This window comes from Ornithodoros turicata, chromosome 2 (assembly GCF_037126465.1).
Source record: "Ornithodoros turicata isolate Travis chromosome 2, ASM3712646v1, whole genome shotgun sequence".
Taxonomy (NCBI): Eukaryota; Metazoa; Arthropoda; class Arachnida; order Ixodida; family Argasidae; genus Ornithodoros; species Ornithodoros turicata.
In genome coordinates this window covers 9,102,087-9,123,625 of record NC_088202.1, presented here as the reverse complement: position 1 = coordinate 9,123,625, position 21,539 = coordinate 9,102,087, and the positions used below count along the sequence as shown (strand labels likewise).

Sequence of the window (21,539 nt, the reverse complement as noted above, 5' to 3'; positions counted from 1 at the left end):
AACTTGTTAAAAAGATATGCGCAAAGACGAGAGCACTTGACGTCACGGGGCCGAACTGGATCAAAGGCTACCGAACCTAATAAACGTTGTCAATAACTGGATTTCAGTAATGACATGTGTATTCCGCTGCAGTGATTTATGCATACTGCTATACGCCCCCAACCTTTGGAGACATCCCCTAAGTTATCGACTTCGTTACATTTACGGTTCCATATATAATGTAATTTAGTTACTCAGGCATCTGTATGAAGTCTTGAATTATGACGCCCCCCATTAATAGTGGTGTTACTCGCTCTTCACATTATTTATTATTATGACAGCAATGCACATCCAGCGTCTGCGCTAAATTCCTCGCTCGAGTAGACGTTAGACATGTATTCGTTTCTGGAGGGACTTATGTGCACTAATTGTATCTTAACAACTCGAAAATGCGAAATTTGTAGTTATGGTGATAGGCATCGTGACAGCAGTCATGGGCCGGTACATAGCAGCAGCCGCATACAGCAAGCAACACAGGGGAGGCACCCAATGTATTGCTCCGTAGACGAAAGCGTGCTGGGCGAACGCAATGCATCCTGGACAGGTCCTGGTCGCACGTCACAGCAAACGTCAGGGCGCACGTGACCTTAAAAATGGCGGCGCCCGTGATCGGCGGCCAAACAGTTTGTAAACAATGCGGTTGTTGTTTCTGCGCGACGTTCCGGATGTCTTTCGATCACGGTAATTATTTTTATCCCATAATCTCGCAGTAAAACGCGCAGTTTTGCACATAAGGATTCTTATTGTTGACGACTTCTAAAGATGTGATGACGACGCGCGATAAGACTCACTGAGCCGGTGCGGTGTACTTAAAGGAACTCTGACCAGAAACTGTGGGAGCCCTTTCGTACTTGCAGTCCATAAAGCGCCCAACAAGGACTCTCCATGCGAAAATTCATGCATTAAAACCCCACGGTTTCTCTAAACTCGAATTTTAAACATTTGACTTCATCCGAGTGCAGCACGCCTAGCGTCAAACCGAGAAAACACACGTTTATATAGAATATCCACACTGGCCAACCACCAAGATGACGCCAACACGAGGGCCACTGCCAACACCCATAATTGGCTCAAACGCGTCACGTGGTCACGCAATACCTGTCAGTTTCCTTCATGAAATGGCATTTATATGTTAATGTTTTTGATACAGAGCCTCAAAAAGAAAAATATACACTACACTTATCACCTGCAATAGGTTCTACGATTTTCTTCTCAATCTGTGCACGGCGTTCCGTATGCTTCCGTATCCGGTCAGCTGTAATGGATGCCGTATGACGACGAGCTTGCGAACTGCGAACTTGTGTGACTCCCGACTTATCCTGCTTTTTTCGGGTCATTGGGTTGGTGTTGGAGTTGTTTGCCATATTCTGAACGTTTCACCTATCATTGCGGCGTACTCTTCTTGATATGCTGCGAAGCAACGAACCGCAACGGCAGTCACTCGTCTCAGCGAAATTCTCCCTGCTGCATCTCAAAGGAACATCGGGACCTGATGATGTACTGCAAATGCTGAAATTGAATTCTTTTAATCTTCATCTAAAGAAGCCAAGTGTACTTTCGTGTGGTTCTGACGGAATACTAGTTTCAACTAGGGTAGCACATTTATTTTTCAGTTCCAAGTTTACGCACTGAAAACCATGCAAGTGCATCCGATCATTCTCGTAGCTGTTGTGTAACGCGTATGCTTTCTTACGCATCCCACAGAACCCTCCGCTTCATCATCCCTGTTATGCTTTATGTGACCGTTCTGATGGCTCCTTACTAGGCTATGCCGCGCTGGAGCTGCTCTACACTCTTAAAAATGAACTTCACCGCATAGCACGGTCTTAGCCAACCATATTCTCGAATGATATCGTTATCCGCCCTGATTTGTTGAAAACGGGAGGCGTACGCCTTTTTTGTGACACTTATGCTGTTCATAATTGTCACAAAAAAGGCGTACGCCTCCCGTTCTCAACAAATCAGGTCAGATAACGATATCATTCGAGATTATGGTTGGCTAGGAGCGTGCTATGAGGTGAAGTTCATTTTTAAGAGTGTAAGATGACGAAGGGTCCTGGTTGCTGCAGCTCTGCTTTCGAAAGATGAAACAGTGATTCCACACTGTGCTTACTGACTTTGACTGTGACGAGTGTGACAAGTTCGACAGACCTGAACTAGTTTTGTCAAGGAAGTTTTAAATGTAAGTATGTGTTATATTGCTTTCACATATCCCCACCACATATTGAGTGTGTATGTCAATGTACTTTTGATGCTATAGCATATCTAGCGTACACTATTATTTAACACGTAGTGTGGCAAACTTGACATCAGCCACACAATGCCAACAATTGTCTTTGCTTCAAATGCTTCTTTGTATCATAACATTGTTTTAGTACGTATAATCGTCTGATTTTTAACTAGTCGCACTTTTACCACGGTTTTGGAGCACTATAGCCAGAGTTGCTTACGCGCCATTAAAATTGAATCATCATCATCATTATCTTCCACAACCATTATTAAATTGAAGTGCGAGGTTTTCAGTTGGATACAATGTCCAGATAGGTATATATATAGGAGGCCAGATATATTTTTTGCTTCCGTTCTGGAGTTGCCCATTTCAGAAGAATCGTCACTGTGACATTTGTTTTTTGTTTTCGGAAACATTAAGACGACTATGTTACATTTTTGAACTCAAAGATGCCTGACGTACAGTGCTGGAAAAAAGTTTACGGAACGCGCGAGCGGCGTATTTTCTCTGGGAAGAGACACCCTAGCAGGGAGCGGAAGTGGGCTAGTTGACTCGTTCAGAGGGATGGCGGAGTGCGCTTGTGGCGACCCACCGTGGTAGTGGTGGTAACTTTGCTTCTGAAATGGTTTCGTTTTCGCTCTACTGCACTGAGCGCGAGGTGCCATCACAGGAAGGGAGTCTCTCCGCTATCGTAGGGATAACGGGGCGCTAAGAAAAATTGAGACGACAAGGGGCTGCAGTGGCGTAGCTTTTCTTCATCTCTTCAACCTTTATTCGACAAAAGCCGAACAAAAGAGCATGTATCCTTGAGCACAAATAAAAAGAGAAATGGGATACGATACTGTTTTAATACTTTGTCACCCTCCCCTCCTTCGCAGCAATAACGGAGGCCACTCGCAGAGGCAGGGCTGCGTACAGCCGACAGACAAGGTCCACGTCTTCGCGTAGTAAGGACCACTCTGCTTCTATAAATTCTCAGAGTGCATCTTTGCTCCTTGTAGGTGTCCATCTCTTGCTCATCCTGTTCTTCAGGATGCCCCAGACGTCTTCGGTAATGTTTATGTCCGGGCTCTTCGCAGGCTATGTCAATTGCATTACGCCGAGGTCGTCGAGAAGGCGTTGGACAGTTTTGCTACGTTTTGCTAGCGCTCTCTTGATGACTTCTGCGTAATGCAGCCGACATGGCCTGCGCAGAGGCCGGGCTTAAACATATCGCAAACGTCTGGGGAATCCTGAAGAATAGAATAAACAAGAGACGGACGCCTACAAGAAGCAAAGATGCACTGTGGGAATTTATAGAAGCAGAGTTGTCCTTACTACACGAAGACGTGGACCTAGTCCGTCGGCTATACGCATCTCTTCCTGTGCGCATGGCATCCGCTATTGCTGCGAAAGGGGGGCTGAGAAAGTTAGTAAAAGAGTATGGTGTCCTCCTTTGTGTTTTTGTTTGTATGAGTATACACGCTGTTTTCTCCTGTTTTTGTCAAATAAAAAAGAGAAAAAAAAAGCTTGCTCACTGCAGCTCGTTGTCGCCTCATTTTATCTTAGCGCCATGTTATCTCTACGATGGCGGATAGACTCCCTTCCCGCCTTAGCAACTCGCGCTTGATGCAGTGGGGTGAAAAAAAAATTTCAAAAGCAAAGTTACCAATACTACCACGGTGGGTCGCCACAAGCGCACTCCTCAATCCCTCTCAACGAGTGAACTCGCCCACTTCCGCTAGCCGCTAGGGTGTCTCTCCCCACAGAAAATACGCCGCTCGCGCGTTCCGTAAACTTTTGTCCAGCACTGTACCTCATGCAAGTACCAGACAAGAATACCTTATTTGATACTCCCCTCAAGCCTTTTATACAAAGAATGTGTTGCCACTGCGCACATACCAGTTATCACATCAACGTACCAATTGTATAATGTTTACAATCTATACAATGATAAAGAAGGCAGAACCCTTTCATGCAACACTTTCCCCCTACGAAAAGTTTTTGTAACCAATGTCCAAACAGAGTGCATCAACAACTTGTCAATGAACTACCACAGCCATTATGATTTTTAACTTGGTAATCCTAACTTCCTGTACACGAGCCTCTGCGGAGCCTTTCTCTCGCGTTGATTGCTCCAGCTTAAACACCCCGGTTGTTCCTGGCAAGTTTCGTAGCCCCCTGAGTCACTCTGGCTAATCTCAGGTAACTCAAAACCTTGCTCTTCTTCATCAGCGCTTTCGCTATCAGAGCCCGAACTGTCCAAGCGGGTGTCAGTCACTGAACGAGAGTCCGTTCTTCGTACCTCTTCCGCCGTACTATACTCGTACGACGAAACCTGGGGTGCTCCCGTCTTTGAGCCATGTCGAAGCCTTACGTGGCCTGCGTGAACAAAACGAACTCGCCCTTGTACGTGTGCCAAATGTGTTACAGGGCTAATGACACGAATGATCCTCCCTTCGGACCAACTAAGCTTTTCTCCACGCACATTTTTCACCCACACCATATCGCCTACTTTGAACGTTCTTTCGGTTCCTCGCTGCTTAGCTGGCCTGGTCTTCATCTTGCACATTCATTCCCGTTGCGCGGGCTGTGGTTTACCTTCCATTGGGGTTGCAGCTGCCGTAACGGTGTTCTTGGCTTCCTTCCCAAGAATAATTTAGCAGGCTCTTCCCCTGTAAAACTGTGAGGCGTAGTTCTATAATGAAACAGAAAGTCTGATATCCGCGGTTGCAGGGACTTCCCAGTTCTTCGCCTTCGATTTTCTTGAGCACTTTTGGGGAGGGCTTGTTTTATAGCTTGCACATTTCTTTCGGCAATTCCATTAGAGGCAGCGTGATATGGGGATATCAGTTTATGATCAATTCCGTTATTCCGAAGAAATAGCCGAAACTCTGCGCTTGTAAATTGTGGACTGTTATCTGAGACAACAGTCTCTGGAAGACCAAACTGCACGAAGAGTATGCTCAACTGCTCGATCACGTTGGTGGTGGTAGTGCTCTTCATGGAAATGGCCTCTAGCCATTTTGAGTAACTATCTCCGAGAACCAGCACATTGACGCCATCCTTCATTGCAAAATCGAGATGTACCTGTTGAAACGGTCTGGAACACGGTGTCCAAGGCTGCAACGGAACAGTTTGAACCGCGTTTCGAAAGGTTTTGCAGACACCGCATTCTCTGACAATATTCTTAATATCTGCGTCGACGTTGGGCCACCAGATATGTTATCTGGCCAACATTTTCATTCTACAAATCCCTGGTTGCTCCTCATGTAATAACTTGAATACTTTGCTCCTCAAAGTTCTCGGAATCACAAGTCTTGTTCCCCAAAAAAGGCAGCTGCTGTCTACAGTCAGTGCTTCTTTGCGTGTCCACCATAGTTTCAATTCTTCGGGGACTTTCTGTGGCCAGCCATAGTTTATCATGGATATAATTTTTCCTAGCTTTCCGCCTTTAACGTTTCTTTTTGAACCTTTTGATTGTTAAGCGGAGATTCTTCCACTGGTGAAAAGTAAAACAAATTACTTTCTTCGCCGGTCGTACTTTCCAGAAGAAGATGTGAGTGCGCGTCAGCATCCTGCATGACAGCTCCCTTGCGATAGTCAATTTTAAAGTTGTATTCAGCTAAAATCAGTCTCCAACGCTGGATTTTCGCTATTGCCACCCCAGTTGAAGTGTGTTTGGGGCCAAGCAGTGGCAGTAAAGAGTAGTGATCCGTTAAGAGTGAAAACTCTCTTCCGCACAGATACTTGTGAAATTTCTTCACTCCGAATATCAGTGCCAGCCCTTCTTTTTCAAACTGTGAATAATGTTGCTCCGCTATTGCGGGACATCGGGATGCATACGCAACCGGCCTGAATATCTTAGGCTCGACTTCTTGTGAAATCACAGCCTCCAGTCCATATCCTGATGCGTCACACGTTAATAGCAGAGGCTTATGCACATCGTACAACCTCAGCACTACAAAGCAACTGTTTCGCCCTGTTTAACGCCTCATCATATTGGTTTGTCAAAATGTAAGGAATACAACACTCTAGACAGGTTACGAATTTCCCATGAAAATGTATCAAACCAAAGACGCTCTTAAGCTCGAACACGTTTCTTGGCTTTCGGGCCTTTACAACTGCTTCAATCTTATCACTACATGGTTGTAGTCCCTTTTCTGAAATCACGTGACCCAAGTACTTGACAGAAGGCACAAAAAACTGGCATTTATCTTTCTTAATAGAATCCCAAGCAGCACACTGGGGCTGCGTTCCAATACCCCGGTTAATCGACTGCCTAGCGGTCTAACCGGAAGTGCCGCCATGTTAACTCTCGTTCCAAACCTCGCCAAGTCCACTATTCAGTCGGCTACCGCCTAGTGCGCATCGATGCAGTCTAGTTATACGCCTGACCATCTGACAGCCGGGATGGTTGACGCGCGGTGACGGTACCAGCGTGCCCGCTGTTTCTGCTGGCTTTAAATGTAATGTTGGACATAGTGGTATGTTATTTAAAACAAAGAGATAATAATGACAACAACGCGGGAAATGCTAGTACCTGCTGCGCTTGCGCCGTACGCATTTCTTGCGTAAGCAGCGAGATGGCGCCACAGGCGTCTCGGCTAGGCAAGCCTGTTCCAATAGTGACAAGCAAAGGGGTCTACTCATCTGCCTAGTCAGGCGGCTTCGCGGGTGCGAGGTATTGGAACGCAGCCTGGAAGTCGAGTGCAATAGGGGTGGACGGTGTGTGTCTTGTCAACGTTCTTTAGTTTCACGAGTCTGTTCAAAGCCTCCTACCTTCCCGTCCACCCCTATTGCACTCGACTTTCAGTACATTGTGTTGCTTGAGAAAAGTGGAACTTACCAAATCTTTCCAGCACGCTCTTGACTCTTTCAATGCGCTCCTCGTGACTTCGACCCCCTATCAGCACACTGTCCAGATAACACGACTCCTTCAAGCCCTTTTAGGCTGCGTTCCAATACTCCAGTTAGTCGACTGCCTAGCGGCCTAACAGAAAGTGCCGCCATGTTAAGTCTCGTTCAAAATCTCGCCAAGTCCGCTATTCAGTCGGCTACCGCCTAGTGCGCATCGATGCAGTCTAGTTATACGCCTGACCATCTGACAGCCGGGATGGAGACGCGCGTTGACGGTACCAGCGTGCCCGCTGTTTCTGCTGGCTTTAAATGTAAAGTTGCACATAGTGGTATGCTTTTTAAAACTGCATAGAGAGTTGCAACACATGTTTAGTTGTAAAGGTGACAGTTTATGCACGATGTCCTACAAACTTAGCGCATTAGAGTCCTGTTGCGCTTGCGCCGTACGCATTTCTTGCGTGAGACGAGATGGCGTCACAGGCGCCTCGGCTAGGCAAGCCTGTTCCAATAGTGACAAGCAAAGGGGTCTACTCAGCTGCCTAGTCAGGCGGCTTCGCGGGCGCGAGGTATTGGAACGTAGCCATAGTACCTTTTTGCACGACTGATAGGAAATGGCCGGAGCACTACTAACCCCGAACGGTAAACGTGTGAATTGAAAAAGCCAGAGATGCGTGTTTATCGTCAGAGTATGACGAGATTCTTTTTCCAGTAATAACTGCAAATAAGCAGCTTTTAAGTCTAACACTGTAAACACTTTGTAACCTGCCATAATTGCAAACACGTCATCTGGTACTGGTAAAGGATAATGCTCTGTCACGAGATTCGGGTTTACAGTTACTCGATAATCCCAGCATATTCTTAATTCTCGTCCGGGCTTAGGCACCATAACCAGCGGAGTAGCCCACTCACTTGTGGCTCCTGGTATCAAAATACCATCTACGACCATTCTATTCAATTCATGCTCAACCTTCTCCCCATGTGCATAGGGAATTGCCCGATGTCTGCAGAACACAGGTTCTACATTCTGCTTCAGAACCAGTTTAACCTGGAAATGGTCTATCATTTTGACCGCTCCGAAAACATTCGGATACTCATTCCGTAATTTCATTACATTCATTTCTCTACAGCTGTCTGTTCACACCTTATTTGTGCAATGCTAGACCAGTTGATTCTCAGAGCTAATAGCCAATCTCTGCCGAACAATGTCGGTAGTTAAGACTGCCCTCTCCCTTCCCCCACCTGTAGTGGTAGGACTTTGTCCGTTGTGAACGACCTGTACGTTAATTAACCCTTTTACGTTCACTTTCTGACCTGTGTATGTCACTAACTGCACAGTGTTTTCCCTGCACTTTTTTTTCGGGAATAACTTCCGGTAGTTGTTTTCCGGTATCAGACTTACCCCAGCGCGCGTATATCTATCTCCATGATTATCGATTAGCCATCAATTTGTAGCTCAACTTTCCAAGGCTCCAACAGTTGTTCTGATACGTCTGACAGGACTAACCCTAATCTATTTCGAGTAGACATTTCGATGTGCGACTTACAGATACGTTTGGTGTGTCCCATTTTCCCACAGCGGTAACACTTTTTTGTTCGAAAGTTGCCCTCAAGGCTCTCTTCACCTTTCTGGACACCACAGGACTTCGGTCCTTATTGTGATGGGGCTCATTATTTCATTCCCCGCATCACCACCAGCAATGGGATAGAATATCGCCCCTGGCAATGAAACTCCCCAGCCATCATCCCGTAATAAAGTTTTTGTTCGAAATCGACAGTTCGTGCTTGTATATCCACACCCACCATACCTTAAACAATGACGCTGTTCAAACCTTGGAGCCTTTGTGGTGTGTCTCGTAGAGCTGTTTCTTTCCATTGAGGCTTGTTTTGAACACGATGCAATCCTTTTGGAGAAGGTGAAACACCAGGTCGAACCTGATGCAAGTCTGTCACAGATGCATTTTCACTCCGTAGCACTTTGAGCTCATCGGAATCCGTCATAGTCAATTCTTTTGTTACCGCGACCTTGAGGCATGCTTTCATGTTTCGTCGTGTAACTAAAGCAGAGCTTTTTCTATTTCTCAGTCACGACAGCCTGCTACCAACCAAACCCGTAATGCCTGATCCAAAAAAGCTTCGAACTTGTAAGTTCTGGCCAAGTTCATCAAGGCTACTGCAAACATGGCAATCAATTCGCTTATTCGCGATACCTTATTCATACGCCCCTCAAGCGTTTTATACAAAGAATGTGTTGCCACTGCGCACCTGGTAGTTATCACATCAACATACCAATTGTATCCTGTTTACAATCTATGCAACGGTAAAGAAGGCCGAACCCTTACAGACTAACAGACTAAAACCAAACACTTTTCTTTCAGAGCATTCCTTATGCACCTGCATTTCACTTAACATCTGTGTTACAAGTTTGACAAACCACACAACAGCGATGAACACTTGGAGGTGAAAGTGCTGGAACGAAGATGCGTTACTCTGTGTGAAAGGTGCTTTGTATGTGTCTGAGCCGAGGCCATAGGTCACAAGCTAATTCCTGTCTTCAGAAGAGGTGTCAACTACGCTCCTTCTATCTACTAACCAGCTCCACTTTGGGGGGTTCCCTGTAATCTAATGGAGCAGATCATATACCAGCACGTTGTCAACCATGTTGAGTCTATCACTTTCTTTCTTTAAATTTCAGCATGGTTTTAGAAAAGGCTGTTCAGACAAAACTCCTAGTGGGATCCGTTCAAAGCATTTTAAACTGTCTTGGTTTCTGAGTCCACGTAGATGCAGTATTTTTTATATTGTAAGGGCTTTTGACACTGTGCTTTATGCTCGATTGTTGACCAAACTAGCTTCATTAAAATTTGATCCTGCTAACATTAACTGGATGTGCAGTTTTTGAACAAACCGCAAACGTGGCAACAATTCGTGAGGAGAACATATAATATCGCCACCATGCAGCGTTTGTCATGTTACAATTGCATCACATTTTAATCGTGTGTAGCAAAGCTTTTTGATGATTGGTCTTGTACGTTATGTAACACCACACGGTTCTTCAACCTATGACAGATAAATAAATATACTGCCAAGTACATTATTGTTTACAAGGCTCATTACCCCATTTCACCACATTAGCGCTAGCATAGAGTAGTGGCCCAGGGTATGAAGCTGGCCACTAGTCATCATAAAAACAAGGTTCATAATGTAAAATCTTGTACTGAAAACACCGGCTTAACGATTAAGAACAGTGAGAGTAAACGTTTCGTTGTATCCGGGTAGCATCATCGCTACAACAGAGAACAGTCAAAAACAACATCGAAGGAGTCAAATCAGTGGTGGCATTCCTTTCATCCAATGTGTTTCCTACGCCATTTGGAGGACACTGCGCCCATCAGGTATTAAGACTGTGCATAACAAGTTGAGTGCATAGACTGTGGTGCAACCTACAATGGCGAGATAGACAAAAGGTGTGGGACAAGACAAGAGCGCACAAGGGACGTCTCCAGGGCTGCTAATGCTACACGAACCAGAATCGAATTAGGCTACCTTTATTAGCCTAAGGGACATGTATTTAATTTTGATGGTGCGTTAATCTTTGCACATGACTAGCAATGTGGCCTTAGAAAGTTCTTAGAGTCCTAATTTATCAGGCGTGATGCATCAGCCTGTAATACAAACCGTGGCCCCCTAACGGACCTATATGACGCTTCCTAGATAAGTAGGCTGATGTGATCGTATTTGGCCTCGGTTGTAGTGATGATGCCACCTCGATAGGCAGCAAAACGTTTACGCTGTGTTTTTCATCGTTGTGTTAAGCCGGCGTTTGCAGTAAAGGATGTTACATTATGAGGTCATCACCCGGCTTTTGGATTACATTTTCAAGTAAAGTGGTTGTTTTTCTAAGCTCCATTGTAGAAATCGTTCTTCTTGCTTATTGTTTAGGGGATACCATTCTTGCTGTCGCATGAAGCACTGAAGGGTCAATTTCAAAAGTAAAGGCAATCTGATTTATGTTCTTCCCGACATGGCACAGCGTATGCACGAGGCAGCTCCATTAAAAGCGCCTGCGTCGCCCACTTGCCGTAAAGGCTACGAAGTACCGACAACAACAGGACGCCATACTTTTTCGAATTAATTTAAGTAAGTCCTCCTCAGTCTATTCCACGCTATTTCTTAATAAAATGAACTACAACTCAAAGTATACCAAAAAGCGCCTGCGTCGCCCACTTGCAATAAAGGCTACTAAGTACCGACAACAACAGGATCTCATACTTTTTCAAATTAATTTAAGCAAGTCCTCCTCAGTCTCTTCCACGCTATTTCTTTTTAAAATGAACTGCAACTCAAAGTATACCAAAAAGCGCCTGCGTCTCCCACTTGCCATAAAGGTTACTAAGTACCGGCAACAACAGGACGCCATACTTTTTTCAAATTAATTTAAGTAAGTCCTCCTCAGTCTATTGTCCCTTATTTCCTATTAAAATGAACCGCAACTCAAAGTATACCAAAAAGCGCCTGCGTCTCCCACTTGCCATAAAGGCTACTAAGTACCGGCAACAACAGGACGCCATACTTTTTTCAAATTAACTTAAGTAAGTCCTCCTCAGTCTATTCCTTATTTCCTATTAAAATGAACTGCAACTGAAAGTATATCAAAAAGCGCCTGCGTCTCCCACTTGCCATAAAGGCTACTAAGTACCGGCACCCAGAGGACGCCATACTTTTTTCAGATTAATTTAAGTAAGTCCTCCTCAGTCTATTCTCCGCTATTTCTTATTAAAATGAACTACAACTCAAAGTATACCAAAAAAGCAATTGCGTCGCCCACTTACCATAAAGGTTACTTAGCATCAACAACAACACGACGCCATACGTTTTTTTTTTCAAATTAATTTACCTAAATCCTCCTCAGTCTATTATTCATTATTTCTTATTAAAATTAACTACAACTCAAAGTATACCAAAAAGTGCCTGCGTCGCCCGCTTGCCGTAAAGTCTACTAAGTACCGGCAACAACAGGACGCCATACTTTTTTCAAATTAATTTAAGTAAGTCCTCCTCAGTGTATTCTCCGCTATTTTTTATTGAAATGAACTACAACTCAAAGTATACCAAAAACCTCCTGCGTCTCCCACCTGCCATAAGGCCTAGTAAGTACCGACAACAACAGGACGCGATACTCTTTTTCAAATTAGTTTAAGTAAGTCCTCGTAAGTCTGTTCTCCGCTATTTCTTATTAAAATGAACTGCAACTCAAAGTATACCAAAAAGCGCCTGCGTCTCCCACTTCCATAAAGGCTACTAAGTACCGGCACCCACAGGACGCCATACTTTTTTCAGATTAATTTAAGTAAGTCCTCCTCAGTCTATTCTCCGCTATTTCTTATTAAAATGAACTACAACTCAAAGTATACCAAAAAAGCAATTGCGTCGCCCACTTGCCATAAAGGTTACTAAGTACCGGCAACAATAGGACGCCATACTTTTTCAAATTACTTTAACTAAATCCTCCTCAGTCTATTACCCATTATTGATTAAAATGAACTACAACTCAAAGTATACCAAAAAGTGCCTGCGTCGCCCACTTGCCACAAAGTCTACTAAGTACCGGCAACAACAGGACGCCATACTTTTTCAAATTAGTTTAAGTAAGTCCTCCTCAGTGTATTCTCCGCTATTTCTTATTAAAATGAACTGCAACTCAAAGTACACCGAAAAGCTCCTGCGTCTCCCACTTCCATAAAGGCTACTAAGTACCGGCAACAACAGGACACCATACTTTTTTCAAATGGATTTAAGTAAGTCCTTAGTCTATTCTCCGCTATTTCTGATTAAAATGAACTACAACTCAAAGTATACCAAAAAGTGCCTGCGTCGCCCACTTGCCACAAAGTCTACTAAGTACCGGCAACAAGAGGACGCCATACTCTTTTTCAAATTGGTTTAAGAAAGTCCTCAGTTGCAGGGAACAGGAACAGATACACTTGCAGACAGACGACTATGTGCAGACGCTGAGGGGGGTTTCCTGCCTTGGACAGCATGCTACTACATCACCAAAGACAATTACAACTCTATCTAATGACTGAAATTGTGTAGGTGGTCAGAACATCTGGACCCCCCCACCCTTAAGTTCGCCCCCTACTGTGTATTCTATGCACCTCACTTTCAGTGTACTCACTCTTGTTCAGTGCTGTGTAAGGTGTTGCTTTAGTCTTCTGCAAGCTTTTGTCTAGACCTGTACATACAGGTCTAGACAACATTTACAGGGTGTCCCCTATAAATGCGAACATATTTCTTAAAAATATATACATCACTTCTTCCGAGATGAAATCAATTACAATATAGTATATGCTGAAGGGTACTCCTTAGGACGGCGTTAGCAAATTTCTAAGGCAATGTCTTAATTAACTTTCAATAATTAACTTTTTAACTATAAAAGCTACGAAGTTGTCCCAATGAGAACATCTGGTCCCTCCGGTCACCTGGTACAGGATCCGTTTTCAGAACGAAAATCCGTTCGATAGATCGTCCGCAAAAAAAATCGTGAAGGAACACCATTTTTTCTTTAGTTTGTTCTTTGTCCATCTTCGGAGACGCGGCTTTCCTTCACCAACAATGTGAGAGGGTGAAGGAGCGCACTATCGCCGTAGTTGGTCCGTAGCAGTGGAACTTTGTAAGGGGGCACAGTCACAGATTTCATACCGTAACGGCAAATGTTTTGGAGCGCGCTAAAAGATCCTGAATTTGCAAGGCAATTTTGCATAAACGTCTAATTTCCAACGGAAGTCTGTCTACTGTAAGTATTTTCGTGTCTTAAAGGAGCTGAGGGGCGTGTGCACCTGTAGACATGGTTGTCGTACACCAGGCTTTTTTTGGGGGTGTACTGCAATTTTATCTTAGTTGTCCTCTCTGGTGTTTCCCCATATCAGACAACAGTAGTACAGCTTGGAATAAACTAAGGATTTCAACTGGGTTGGTTTAGAATCCAGAACACTCCTTTACTATGTGCAGTATGTTGAATATTACAAGGAAAGCAAAACGTGTACCTGATTCCTGCCTCGTATTTCCAACATTTGGTTCCACATCTTGTTCAAAGAAGTCGTGAACTGGATTGGTGCACGATTAATATGTTACACCTAGATGCGGAATACACAGCTTCATTTTACGTAGAATTGAACGGTATATCTTTTGGTTTAGTGCCTAAACTTCAATTGGCTTCCATCCTTCCTTTTTATTTGTTGCGTAAATGACCTCGTAACATCTGCATGCCACAGCATAATTGTCACAAGCAGAGTAATCACTGTGTAAATTATACAGAAGACAATAACCTCGTCACGTCCAGATGCAACAGTCTTGGAAGGTAGTTTCAAGGTAGGTACTGCGGACTGCAGTATGCAGAGGTACTCAAGCCCAGTTGTTGCTCAACTGACGGGTCCCTCTCAGAGTCTGCATTCTTCAAACGCGATTGGCAAAATCCTTTCAAAGATAATTCAAGGATGTCAATAATATCAATGTCACTTGCGCGTCCAAAATCTCAATACCGCTTAGTATCATTTGCCACATGCGGAGGACATAAACCCGAAAACGCAACCTCCTCGGGAGAGTAGTTTATTGAAATCGTCTTCTTGCACGGTCACGTGAAGAGAGAAATACGTATGATATTTAGAAGCAGACTTGTGCGTAACGCGTTACTAGTAATTGCGTTACTTGTAATCAATTACTTTTTTGAGTAATTTTTCGAGTAATCAGTTACTTTACTGCGAAAGTAATTTTTCGAGTAAATAATTACTTGTTGGAGTAATCGATTACTCAGTAACTGATTACATTTCCGGCAGAGATTAACTTATCTTTCAGATGTTCTGCTCCAAGTCAAGCCCCTCGTGCCGTCAGCATTAACTTGGATCGTTCTACTATAGCAAGCGCAGGTCATTGTAATGTTCTGGAATTTCAGGGTCTCTCTCCCTAATCTCTTCCTACGCCAGTGTGGTGGTACCTGAAGTTCTGGAGGTTTACTGAGCCATGGGGAAGTTCCAGGCAATGTTCTTCCACAATCGGGTCAACGTCTTCCCTGTGGCGACAAATAAACAAATACGGTAGACGTAGAGATCTACATGTCCTACGCGTTTTTGTTTTCTGTTTTATAGCTGTTCCGCTGTTGAACCTTTTTTTTTTTATCTGAGGCACACAAAGACGTGCATAATTTGCGGGAATGCAGAGTAACGACCGGAGTAACGCGTTACTTTTTTACTCGTTACTCAATTACATTTGGAGTCGAGTAATTGGTAACGGTAATCAATTACGTTTTGAGTAGAAGTAACGGTAACGGTAATCAATTACTTTTTTCGAGTAACGGGCAGGAGTCTGTTTAGAAGGCAACTTGGAGCATGAAAAACGTTGACTGCCAGCACATCAGATACAACACTAAAAACGTCGTCGCAAATAGTCAAAGGGTTGCAACCTCAAGACAAATGGCGACGGGATGAAACATGATTTAATGTTCTTGCATGATGATTGCTCCCCTGCCTTCCTGGGCGGGGGGGGGGATATGTTTATTAAGAAAAAGAGAGGCAAGGTCAGCCAGACGAAGGTCGGCTTGCTATTCCAAACAAAAAAAGGCAAAGAAGGGAAGAAAAGGGGACGAAAAGAAACAGTAAGAAAAGAAAAGGGGAAGGAAGAAGGAGAAAAGGGGAAGAAAAGGAAAAGAAGAAAAGAAAAGGGAAGAAAAATGAGAAAAGGGGAGTAAAGAAAAGGGAAGAAAAGGAAAAGGAAAGGAGAAGAAAAGAAAAGGAAAAGAAACAAGTTAAGAACAAAGGAGATAAGGGAAAGAAAGGAAGAACACAAAACTAAAACTGAAAAATCACACACACAGTCACACAATCACAACGCGTTGACAACGTTCGAAGCGTGGAGAAAGCGCTGTGGTGACTTCCCACTGGGTCGAGAGAGAAACACAGGGCTCACAGGAAGCCCAGGAGACCCGTGTTACGCAGAAAGCGGAGGAGCACCGCTTTTGTGACTCTCCACTGGTTAGCTCGCTGCACAGGGCCAAGGAGTGTTGCGAGAGAAACGTCTGTCCGTCCGTTCGTGCACCCAAGCTCTGAGAGATGTTGCCAGAGCACGGCCCGATGATGGTGGTGACGCTGACAGTGGAGGAGCTGATGAGAGATATCGTCTTCTACACCGCAGCAGGGGCAAGTGGGAGATGAGACGCGGCCCATTTTGAACAGGAGTGAACGGGTGAGGGCAACGTTCAGCCGGAGACGATGTAGAAGGGTCTCCTCCTCGCGGGTACAGCGGCAGCCGATGACAAACTCCAGTGAGGGGTCGATGGACTGCAGGAACGCATTAGGTCGGATAGCGTCTACAACAAACTGGCGGGTGCTGTCGCCGCAGAGACGCCGCATAAGCAGGCGACACGCAGACACCGGGAGCGGTAGTAGGGGCACCGGCGTGGCCGCATCAAGCGCGGCGCGTCTCGCAGCAGCGTCAGCGCATGTGTTTCCGTGTAGCCCTGTATGCCCGGGTACCCACTGAAGGCAGATACGGTGGCCGACCGAGGATAGTTGGGCGTACTCCTGAAGTACCATGGTACGCAGATCACTCACGACATTCGGGTGGTATGTGGACAGGAGCGCCAAAGACGCCTTGCTGTCTGTGAGGACGACCCACGCATCAGGCACAGATTCAGCGATATACCGCAGAGCGGCAAGCAGTCCGAGCAGCTCCGCATCCGTGGAGGACACTGTGTAGTGCCTTCCTGGCTTTCATCTGTATGCCCTGTGTCTCGGCACCTGGAGAATAATGTGCCAGAACGGGACTGATAAAATAGCAGAAATGCAGGCGAGCTGGTGAAGGAACGCTATACTGTAAAAGTGCTGTGCTTCCTGTTTTGCGTGAAGTAAATCTTGGTGCTGGGTTTGAGTCATTCTGCGCCGCCGTTCTCTTTTTTGTCCATGGTCGAGCTTTTTTTTTCACCGTATGCAAAACGGAACGTTCAGTGGCTGTTTGCGGGGAGAGCGTTTTGCCAAATCGAAGTAAATTATTGTGTGCTATTTGTTGTTACACTTCAACTCTCACTTTCGAACACAACTGGTAACATTCTCAACAACAATGTGTTGACGTCAAGTGCAGCAACGGAGGTTTTTTGCCACGATGAGGTCGTCACAGAAGCAGAGACATCTTCCTCATAAGCCTATACAAGTTCTAGCACGCTTATGCAGACGATCACCAATGCATATACAACCACAGGGAACATGCGCCCCGGAAGATTGGCAAATGCGTAGCAGTCTAAATTGCTCGGATTAACGAGACAGCGAAGTGCACCGCTTGTACAGCACAACGCTTTAAATGTACTTTCACTGTTCAAACGCTTTCTTGTTTGTGAGGCTCATGTAGTGTAGAAGAAGAGAGTGAGGACATGAGTATCGAACACCAGCCACTGAAGAGCGTAATGCGAACGACGGACTCTTCCACGTACAGCGACAGAGTGAGTCTCACCCACTGCCAATTTCTTCGTTGCGAATGTTGAAGTTCGTTAAAATATTGGTACGTAGTTCCGAAGACGACTCTGTGGCCTTGTTGTACGAAGAGATATATAGACACAAAAGAACGAATGTTTTTATCAGAAAGAACATAAATGTCATGGCGTATAAACGCCTGCCATAAAAAGTGCATTTTAGCGTCAGCCTCTTTACGGTGACCCGCTATGTCTACTCAGAAGACAACGACACCGCGGCAGTACAGTCTCATGCTGGCACCGCCTGGAACGACTGCGTGTTTCTGTGCGTGTATAGGGGGGGGGGGGGGGAGCGGGACTCGGACGCCATTCCTCAAGGCCTCCACCAGACGAACCTGACCAGGACTAACCTTGATCTCAACCTAACCTGATGCAACGCCTCTCTGCCGTTCACAAGATGGCGGTGTTCATCCCCCTTAGGCTTTGCAAGGCCGTCGCTTTGCTGTTCTTGATAGGGTATTATACGACTTCATATTAAAACCTTCTAGCCGACTTTATACAAATTGCTAAATATTTTTCGATTCGGTATGTCACCCACGTTCACTTTCTCGCATTATGTCACTTTCCAACAAGTTCACTAATTTTGAAAAGGAGCCACACCCAAATGTTGCTTGAATATTAGCGAGTACTATGCTGTATAGCCTCGGCTCATGGTAGTCAAGTACGGATGCTAAATAGACTTACAAGTTACCTCAATTTGTTCTACGACAGGCATTTATACCATGTAAGCTATCCGCAAAAGACTCAGGTAATGAGCAAGCGTGAAACCCCGAACACTCAAATCAATTTCGTGCACCTCTTTCCAGGATGAAGCGCCGTCGCGAATTAACTTAACGAAAGGAGGTGGTGATCGTCTGATCTCGGTCGAAAAAATACAGCTCTTCATCCTGATCATCGTCGCTGCCGTTATGCTAACGCTTTTGGTAAGCGGCCTTGCCATTGCGTACAGAAGAGCACCTGCTCGTGCCACCTTTAACGGCTGCAACACGAACGACTGCAGGTTTCATGCTGAGTTGCTCACCAGGGCGCGGGCAGACGCCGTGCCATTATGTGCAAATTTCTACGGTCACGTTTGCGGAAACTGGTATCGAATGAGAGACGTGGGAACAGGTGCGTTGGACGATCCCTACTTTCACGATGCTGAGCTGAGTTTCATTAACCTCCAAACCGCGAAAGCAAAGCAGACACTTCCAGGGAGTATGTTCCACAAGTGCTTCCACGAAACGCCTCTTAACAGGGAGACGTTGCCTCTGCTACGGTCGCTTATGGTGGAGCTGGGCCTTTTTAGTTACAATGCCATGGCGGGTAGAGATCCGTTGGACATTCTCCTAGAAATGGTGCTGAAAAGAGGAATGGCCTTCTGGTACGATATTCGCCTTTTGAAGCAAAAAAACACGGCACGAGTTTTATTATTCCATCATCACAGGCTCGTTGAAGACTGGCATCAACGAATGGAATTATGCAATGATGAACAACGCTACACAAAAGTCGTACAACAATACCTGAACATTATCGGTACCTTTCTGAACGTCTCTATCACTGGACTTCTGGAGGACGACAAAGTTATTCTTCGATCCCTTCTTAACATTACCTCGGCAGAACCGGTTGAGGACGTGACTTCTATTGACCTTATTCAACGCTGGACCCCACATATTACTGGTACCTTGTGGTTACATCTCCTGAACACGCACTACGCTCCTTACCATGTTGTCCGTGGCAACTCTACCGTGCTAGCTGAAGATGTCAGACTTCTGAATGCACTGGACAATCTGTTGAGCACAATCCCGCCAGACAGAATAGTTTCCGTGTTAGCGTGGCATTTTGTACAAGAGCATGGTTGGATGGCCGGCCCCGAAGCTGAGCAGCTCCGTTTCGGCACCGATGCAAGTCATGAGTGGCGCAAGAAGATGACGTGCTTGAAATACACCAGGCAAGTCTACGGTTTGTTTACTGATGTCGGCAGAGATCGTTTCATATACAAGGCGAGTGAAAGAGGTAAGATCGACGACCTTCTACATTCAATTAACCGGAAGGCGATCGCAATGGTCGGCGGCTTTCGTTGGATCGATGACTTGTCCAAGGAGGTAATTAGTGCGAAGATAACGGACATGAAGGTGGAGCTCTGGCCAGCAGATCCTTTCTTCAGCTACACAGCTTTGCAGCATCTGTACAACAACTTCCCTATGACCAGAGACTCCTTCCTGGAGAGCTTTCTTAACGCAACTGAGATTCGCAGATCACTCGTCAATCACGTGCACGCTGATGACGTCTACAACCGAGACGTCATGAGTCCATTTGGATTGTTTGGATACAGTCATTACCTGAACACAGTTATGGTCTCCATAGCAGCTTTAAACTATCCACTTTACTATCCTCGTGGAACGCTTGCAATGAACTATGGTGGACTTGGATTTCAATATGCGAAAGAAATTGTAAAAGTGCTCGACCACGTCGTCTGGTGGTCGAAGTCAACGGCCAGCAAGTATAAGCTACGGATGTCCTGTACTGTGCGTGGGATAAACGAGGCGCGTGTCCGTAACAGATTCCTACTGCTTCTCGCTCTGGATATTGCGTTCTGGACGTTCAGTACAGTGATTGAAGATACGTCTATAACTAGCGCTGACTTGAGAGAGTACGGCGCCCAAGCTACATTCTTCATGACGCATTGCTATTCCATGTGTAGCAGTTCTAGGAGTGAGACGGACGAGTGCAATTATCCTCTCATGAATTCTTACCAATTTCAAAAAGCTTTTAAATGTCCGGACAATACATACATGAATCCAAAACAAAAATGCGAAGTATTCTTCTGAACGTCGCTTTGGTGACCCTTTTGGCATTGTGTTATTAAAACGTATTTGTTCCACTTCCCAGTCTGTTCATTATTCCCTATAAAACGTAAGTATCGTAACCACGACCGATACGCCCTTCCAGGGAAATCAAATGTTTTGCGCGAACTTTCTTTCAATAGTAACGATCATAGTTGTCTCGCGACGTAAAGCGTTTAGTAATGTAAAGTGTATAGAACGGCTAGTGGGCACATTTTTTTTTTCAGTTCGTACTTTGTCAGCATCAGGAGTCTCACTTTCTGATTCCTTTCATTCTGGTCGTGCCGAAAGGTGCGGTATACGGTAACCGCATACGGTATACCGAAACTATGTCTGTTGCATTTTTCTAGATGTAAACTTTCAAGCGCTTAATATTAGGAAATGCCTTTGTGTGTACCAAGGGGCATCTTGCTGGAAACACATTACGGGGTAAATACCCGCGGTATATTCCTGCATTAATTTTCGGACGTATATGCCAGGTGGTGGTGGTGCTAGTGAAAGGACTCGCCGTTGTCAACCTCACAGAGGCGGGCGACGTCACGACTGACGCCCTGCACTCTTAAAAATGAACTTCACCGCATAGCACGCTCCTAGCCAACCATCATTGCGAATGATCTCGTTATCTGCCCTGATTGGCTGAAAACGGGAGGCGTACGCCTTTTCTGTGACAATTATGAACAGCATAAGTGTCACAAAAAAGGCGTACGCCTCCCGTTTTCAACAAATCAAGGCAGACAACGATATCATTCGAGATTATGGTTGGCCAGGAGCGTGCTATGCGGTGAAGTTCATTTTTAAGAGTGCGGGGAAACTGCGTCCTGGACCGACTTCTAAAGAAACTGTGCCGACATATGTCTGAAAGCGTCTGATGAAAACCGAGGAAAAAAACCCCAGACATCACAGCCGGCGGTGGTGGTGGTGAAAGGCAGCACAGCCGGCGGTGGTGGTGGTGGTGGTGGTGGTGATAGGGCTTGCCGTTGTCGGCCTCACGTATGTGGGCAACGTCACGACTCACGCCCTGGGGGAATGTGCGTCCTGGGCCGACTTCTAAGGGAACTGTGCCGACATATGTCTGAAAGCGTCTGAGGAAAAC

General features: G+C 45.4%; 1 protein-coding gene across 3 annotated transcripts; it reads left to right on the top strand.

Annotated features, from left to right (window-relative positions):
* The first annotated feature begins 17,521 nt into the window (after positions 1-17,521).
* Positions 17,522-20,484, top strand: LOC135383075 (neprilysin-1-like). 3 transcript variants are annotated; one of them, XM_064612697.1, is made up of 3 exons: positions 17,522-17,591; positions 18,428-18,984; positions 19,048-20,484. In XM_064612697.1, exons 1-3 carry the CDS (start codon positions 17,523-17,525, stop codon positions 20,429-20,431), a joined length of 2,010 nt encoding a protein of 669 aa, XP_064468767.1. In that variant the 5' UTR covers position 17,522; the 3' UTR covers positions 20,432-20,484. The 3 variants fall into 3 exon arrangements, with proteins under 3 accessions (XP_064468767.1, XP_064468766.1, XP_064468768.1); XM_064612696.1 differs by having other exon boundaries at positions 18,428-20,484; XM_064612698.1 differs by lacking the exon at positions 17,522-17,591 and having other exon boundaries at positions 18,482-18,544; positions 18,622-20,484.
* Positions 20,485-21,539: the final 1,055 nt, after the last annotated feature.

What these genes read in the sequence shown, in the direction of transcription:
- LOC135383075 (XM_064612696.1), top strand. Translation starts at nt 17,523, where the DNA reads ATGAGTATCGAACACCAGCCACTGAAGAGCGTAATGCGAACGACGGAC. An exon ending in CTTCCACGTACAGCGACAGA is followed by an intron (nt 17,592 to 18,427) that starts GTGAGTCTCACC and finishes ACCTCTTTCCAG; the next exon opens with GATGAAGCGCCGTCGCGAAT.